The following is a 7,534-nucleotide window of genomic DNA, read 5'->3' as shown; positions in this document are numbered from 1 at the left end:
TTTTTGGATTCGAGCGTCACTGATGAGTATTTCGTAGACGAAACGCGTGTCTGGCATATATACAAAATTTAGTCCTGGTATCTATGATGAGTTAATTTAGTAATGTGTATCTTTTTTTATTTGAAAAGGGTACATATTAAATGCCTGTTACAGGAAATATTTTAAGCTAGTCTTCAATGATCATTAAATTAAACCTTTTTTTGCAAATTCCCTTGTCTTCTTATGAAATTCATTAAATTGAAAAATGTTTATCATGTTTATGAAGTAAGAAGATGTAGAGAGAAAAAAATGGTCTGATTTATATAAAAAAATAAGAATGTCTGGATCACAGCAACCATAATGCTTTGAAGTAGCTTTCTGCATCACATTTTATTTCTATATGTATTTGCCAATGACACAATTATCCATCAGAGTCCAGACACTGTTTAGTCAACAACTCATTGGAAGCAGCTTGTATCTTTAAATTTTTCATATTTACCATCAGGAATGAGGTGCACCTACTATTTGTATTTTTGAGATTTCTAGGTTCCAATTCCATCTTGGCACCATAGAAGTTATCTAATATTGGTTAATTTATCGATTTGGTGCCAACAGGCTGGTTAAGATACTTGTAATTTGAAAGGAAGAGAATAATTTAAACTGTCCATAACGGCCTGGACCTTAATAACATTCACGGTACCAATTTTCATGCACCAGATGCGCATTTCAACAATACATGTCTCTTCAGTGATGCTCGTGGCCAAAATATTTGAAATCCAAAGCTTATATAAAAGATGAAGAGCTATAATCCAAAAGGTCCAAAAAGTATAGCCAAATCCGTAAAAGGAATCAGAGCTTTGCATGAGGGAGATATATTGCTTAATTTATAATAATTTCTAACATTTTGTAACTGCAAATTTTAATAACACAAAAAAATCCGTATCTTCATAAAATATGTTATGTATCATCATCAAGTGAAAGATATATTCAAATATTAAGACTAAACAAAAGTGAGGACACTTTAATTTTCGACAAAACACTAAAGATAAGCAAATGAATTAATGATGTTAGTACCTGGTGCATGTGTATTTTAATATGGAAAAAACCAGCCCATATGAATGTAAAAGAGGAACGAAAGATACCAGAGGGACAGTCCATGGCTAAAACAGTGAAAGACAAACAGACAAATAATTATAAACAAGACACAATATAGAAAACTAATAACTAAACAACACAAGCCCCACCAAAAACTGGGGGTGATCTTAGGTGCTCAGGAAGGGTAAACATATTTTGCTCGACATGTGGCACCGGCCGACGTGTTGCTCATGCTATAACAAACGGGATAAATAGTCCAATGCAGTAGGTCACATTCGTGTAAAAGGAATGGGATTTTAGTTACGACATAAGGAACATATTCGATATCATCTGTGAAACGGTTATTCCATAATAGTCAAGCAACTCTTGGTGGCGTCCATAAAATTTTCAAAGGTGATATTCTCACCCTCACCATTTGGAACTCTTGGTTTAATACCTTCCTTGTGAGCAGCAAGCCTTTATCATGATATAAAATACAAGCCCTGGAATATCGTACCAATTGCCAGATATATACTCCGCATGCAGGTGCTGCTGGAATGTTGTTACATAGAAATGGAAAGTTCACAATTTGGAAGCTGAAATTATCTCTTTTGTTGTAAAGTTTTGTTTTTATTGTCAATTTCTAGAAGTAAGTCAAGACAGGTAAAAAGTATTCTTATCAATAAATCGCTTACACTTTATAAATTTATCAAAAGTCTTACAAAGTTCCTACTAGTATATGAAGTTAGCCTCAAGGGACACAGTTGTTTCCCATGGTAACAGAGGCGGATTTAGAGGGGGCCCGGGCCCCCTCTTTTTGGGAAAAAATTTGGTTGCTTATATAGGGAATCAGTGAAGCGTGACTGGAGCGGGCCCCACTCTTAGGTCAGTCAGTGGGCCCCCACTTATGAAAATTTCTTGATCCGCCAATGGGTAATGCCGATTTTTTGTTGTAAAACACGTTAGGAGTCTGTTGTTCAGCGGTTGCTGTTTGACGAATTGGTTTCCCGCTTACTGTTTTTAGTTGGGATTGTCGGTTTTCACGTTTTTAATGTCGGGTCGGAGCGTTTTTGTTTGTGCTAACTAAGTTTACGTATACGTTATGGTTTGTACCCTGATGATGGTTAAAAGCCAAAAGTAATATCTATTGTAGTCTTTATCATTCTCTGATTGATAGCTGTCTCCTTAACAATCATACAACTTATTTTTATATTCAGATAGATACGTGAAAATGTGAAGATGTTAAACTATTAGTATGTCAATTTCTTATTCTCATTTTGAAGTACATAGTTCACAGAATCGTGAGACTTGAACACGTGGTAGAGATAATAACTTAAGTATTTCTTATGTATACATGTACTTGTTGCAAGGTTCATTGGTTATTATAGTCCATGATCTGACTATTATTATATATACTATCAATATCTGATGAACTTGGCGTAAAAAACTGAGCTAAAATGAAAGGGTTATGGGTATTTGTCATTGTTAATATATTGGCAATTTCAAAAGGCAGGAAAAATGTATTATTTATAGTGATGGACGATTTACGACCACAGCTTGGAGCATATAATGGACCATATTTCCCAGGATCAGGTCAGTCTTTGATGCATACCCCCAACATCGATGGCCTTGCCTCCAAAAGTCTGCTTCTAAAAAGGGCATACGTTCAGCAAGCACTTTGTTCACCAAGTAGAGCATCATTTATGACTGGTAGACGGCCAGATACCACGCACGTGTATGATCTATACACATATTTCAGAAGCGTCGGGGGTAATTTTACAACGATTCCACAATATTTCAAATCGAAAGGTTATGAAACTGCTGGAATGGGAAAAATTTATCATCCAGGTGTCGCTTCTAACAATAACGATCCTTTATCATGGAGTATGCCATATTTGAGAGGAGATCATAATTGGGAAGATAAAAATCATAGTTGGAAAGGCATTCCAGATTCATTGTTAAAAGACAGACCTTTAATAGACAAACAGATAGCTGATCATGCGATCAATACCTTGCAGCATCTCGCCCCGGCCGCCAAATCCGGTCATAAACCATTTTTCTTAGCAGTTGGTTTTTATAGACCACATTTACCATTTGTTTTCCCTCAATCATTTATTCATAATTACCCATGGAGTGATGTACATGTGCCAGATAATCAATTTGCTCCAAGATCAATGCCAACAATTGCTTGGACACATTCTAATGAATTATGGAGTTACCAAGACATAAAGGATACGAAATTCACTGGTGACATTAATACAACTCTACCACACGCTACGGTTATAAAATTACGCCGCGCTTACTATACATCTGTTAGTTGGGTAGATTCTTTAATAGGTAATGTGTTAGCCGAGCTTTCTAGACTAGGACTCGACAGCAATACTGTAGTGTCATTTGTTGGGGATCATGGATGGAAACTAGGTGAGCACGGAGCTTGGGCAAAACACACGAACTTCAACGTAGATACGCATGCTCCAATGATGGTAAAGGTACCTGGCATGACTGATAATGGTATTGTGAGTGAAAAACTAACAGAATTTGTTGATTTATTTCCGACTTTAGTTGAAGCCGCTGGAGTGAGTCCAGTCCCATTGTGTCCAGAAAACTCTGCCACTGTTTCCGTGTGCCACGAGGGACAGAGTCTTATTCCTCTTATCAAAAATCCAAACATTGCATGGAAAAATGCATCCTTTTCTCAATACCCGCGTAGGCATAGTCACCATGATATTATGGGATATACAATTACTACTGAACGTTATAGATATACAGAATGGGTTAGATTCAATAAACCTACTTATAAACCCGACTGGAATACTGTTGTTGATGCTGAACTATACGATCATCAGGTGGACCCCCATGAAAACATCAACAAAGTCCACTATCATAGTCAATCTAACATCAAAATGCAATTGAGTCAACAGCTACGTGCTGGATGGAGAGATACACTTCCAAGTAGTGCAATATCACATGGATTTGGACGTTGAAACTCATGCTTAGTAAATATCGGGCAAAAATATTTAAAATTAAATAAAAAATGTTTTATTCATGTTGTTGTTTGTGACAAAAGTAATTGCTCATTGTAATGGACGTGGCGTTACGCGCTTCAGTTTTGCCCTTAATTTGTTCAAGGATATTTCTCAAATGTTATCATCATCTCCAGAAGAACATAGCTATAAAATATATTTTTTATTCTATCATTTATCTGAGAATAGTATATTCAAGTTTTAAAGAGAAGTAATTATTTTAGCAAATGTAAAAACGCGTTTCATCGTGAGCAATGGCACTCGAATTAGAATAGATAGAAGGCCAAATGACGTTTGAAGATGAGGAGTAATACCTATGAATGAAAAAAAATATTTTTTGAGTGATTTTGAAAATGGTCCGGAAGGGATTGATTAATTTTTTGTTTGTACATGCTGTACCAGGACAGCCTATTTTGTTGTTGCGGTGGTTGTTGTTGTTATTTTGTAACAACACTTCCTCGGAGTTTAGTATTTTTGTGATTCTACATTTTACATGATGTGATGCAGACCCACATGAGTGCGGGCGACCAAACCATGCAATCCGTTCTGCACCATATTTGAACATATTTAAAAATAAACGACTACAAAAATCTGTGAAAAAATGAAACACAAAGCACTCAAAACAACTAACGAAAAGGCTAAAACACAAGATCCGATCAATTGCAATTAACGAACGCTAGTTTAAAGCCGTGAAAAAAACATCCTTGAGTTAACTGTCATAAATGATGTGTAAGCACTCCGGATGAAAAGTGGATTCTTGAGTGTCGGAATATCATCAATTATACCTGAAAATAAAAATAAGGAACTTAACAAAATGATTTCTCGTCGTGATAAGAAATCGCGGTATTTAGTTTCATATGATCACAAGACCAAGTCTGCTAATTAAATACTGAATGTCAGTTGCACTCAAACTAAACAAAATGTTGTCAATTAAAATGTAACGCATTTTGCTCATATCATTTTCGATATATTTGTTGATTAAATAAGTGTGGTTCATTCACAAATTATGATTTGTCATGATCTAAATCAAGGCAACAGTAGTAAAACTAAAACTGAGGTAAACACATCAACTATAAGAGGTAAACACATCAACTATAAGAGGTAAACAATGAAACAACAGAAACACTGAAGTGAAACAAAAAAAAAAAAGAAAAAAGGACAATGCAACACACACAGTTAAAAAAATGGTGGGTTGAACTTAAGGCATAGAAAGCTTTTTAATAAGATGTTTTAGGTCACTATAGCTGTACAACACACTATGTTATTTTTAATACAAGGACAGACTATAACCTATATCTCATTTGGTAGACTTTATATACATTATGAATGCTTCAATTACAATGCATCTTGTTAATTGTTAGTAATTGACATACATTTCAAACCCTGAGCAACTATATTGCACATACATTTTTTTAACTCTTGTGTGTTCGAACTTTCATAGAGAAATCGGGTATTAAATGTTCACCTTACAAAACACAAGTAAAGTCATTTAAAAAAAAAATGTATACATTTTAGTTTCACGAAAGAAGATGCTAGTTTAATCAATGTTTTCAAAGTGTTATTAAAATCACATATCAAAGCAAGATATATTGGAAGTGTACTATCCTATTACTCAATTTTGTTTAGGGGACAGATGACGCACTCCTCTGGGTGCAGACTTTTCTCGCTTTTGGACACATTCCCCATTTCCATTCTCAATGTTATTGTTATACCAACAGGAATACAACATCAGATTTATCTACATCGGGGTTAATAGATAGTTAAACCTTTGCTCTGTCTCATTCAGTATATGAGTTTGATTCCCATCCACGATTTCCGCCAGATCGTCATTTTGAGTGTGTTGGGCACATTGGTAAATTTCTTTATCGCGGACTATAGAAATGGTCATAAAATCATAGATCAATGGTTTAACAAAAAATACACATATGAGAACATAGTACCAATTAGCATATACAAAGTGCTTTTTTAATTAGTGCGTCATTCGGTGTTGACATGAATATCAATAATGTGGTCATTTTATAAACTTCCTGTTTACAAAACTTTGAATTTTTCGAAAAACTAAGGATTTTCTTATCCCAGGCATAGATTACCTTAGCCGTATTTGACATAATTTTTTGGAATTTTGGATCCTCAATGCTCTTCAACTTTGTACTTGTTTGGCTTTATAAATATTTTGATATGAGCGTCACTGATGAGTCTTATGTAGACGAAACGGGCGTCTGGCGTACTAAATTATAATCCTGGTACCTTTGATAACTATTGATCCGCCTTAATCCAAATTGTTCACATATTTGATTTTGACAATACAGGTTTTCAATGTTACTTGCTTTAACTCTTAAAACTAGTTTGACATTTTCAATGTCATTCAAGAGACAATCAATTCAATCTTGACAATAGGTTCCATTCCATTCCACTTCATGCTAGTCTTCATGCGGAAAGAAAATAGGCAAATGACAAAATCAAACCCAAACAATCAAGCGAATGGATAACAACTGTCATATTCCTGACTATGTGATATGACCTTTGGCTCATTGTAGTACGGTGATCTATAGTTGTTGATGTATGTGTCATTTGGTTACTTGCGGAAAGTTGTCTCGTTGTCAAGCATACCACATCTTCTTTTTTTAAAAAGGAAAATAAAATGACCAAGTTTGAAAGTAAATAAACTAAACAATAAACACAAGAAATATAAGCCAAAAGAAAAAAATACGAACTACAAACAATAATCTGATATTTGACGAATTCCATCTTAAAAATATGTGATAATACTTTTGAAAAAAATGAGCTGAAAGTAAAGTACACACCATTTTATGACAATGGATAGATTAAATAATAAAGTATAGGAAATAACTTACATAAATCAAACGTTACACTTGATCAACCAACGGAAAGAATTGAATACAATTGTCATATTCCTGATTTGGTATAGGCATTTCCGAGTAAAATGGTAGGCTATTAAACTTGTTTTTTATAGCCAAACATCCCACTTGTACTTGTCTGACAATTGTTTCTATTTCCGTTATAATGTTTGGTGAGCAACCCGAACAGACATCTGATGTCATAAATTTTAACTTTGAATATATCATGTTTGTAATGAGCACCAAAACATAGTGTTGATTAATAATTATAAGGTAGACGCATGTCATACACTTATCCAGGAATTACCCTTAACCCTGAAATTTACCTTTATCAAATTACCCTTACCCAGGGAACAAACATATTCTGTGATATTTTTTCAACAAAGCAAAATTTGTTAAGTATTTCTTTTTGATTAGATTTACAGTTAATTAGTAAGTTTTTATTGGTATATAGTATTTCGATTATTTTGAATAACGAACTAATATTTAAATAATTCTTCTTTGCAAAGGGAGAATACATTAAAAATGTAATTTCATGGAATGGGAGACAACTGAAACTTATTACTCTTAAACGGAAACGCGTTTACTCTTATCCATGAA

At 34.2% G+C, this 7,534-nt stretch overlaps 1 protein-coding gene across 1 annotated transcript; it reads left to right on the top strand.

The window, feature by feature from the left end:
- The first annotated feature begins 2,412 nt into the window (after positions 1–2,412).
- LOC139486556 (iduronate 2-sulfatase-like) lies at positions 2,413–4,099 on the top strand. The gene has a single exon (XM_071271477.1). It carries the CDS (start codon positions 2,511–2,513, stop codon positions 4,035–4,037), a length of 1,527 nt encoding a protein of 508 aa, XP_071127578.1. The 5' UTR covers positions 2,413–2,510; the 3' UTR covers positions 4,038–4,099.
- Positions 4,100–7,534: the final 3,435 nt, after the last annotated feature.

The sequence above is a fragment of the Mytilus edulis genome, chromosome 8, assembly GCF_963676685.1.
Source record: "Mytilus edulis chromosome 8, xbMytEdul2.2, whole genome shotgun sequence".
In the NCBI taxonomy this organism is placed as follows: Eukaryota; Metazoa; Mollusca; class Bivalvia; order Mytilida; family Mytilidae; genus Mytilus; species Mytilus edulis.
This window is presented reverse-complemented; position numbering and strand designations above follow the sequence as displayed.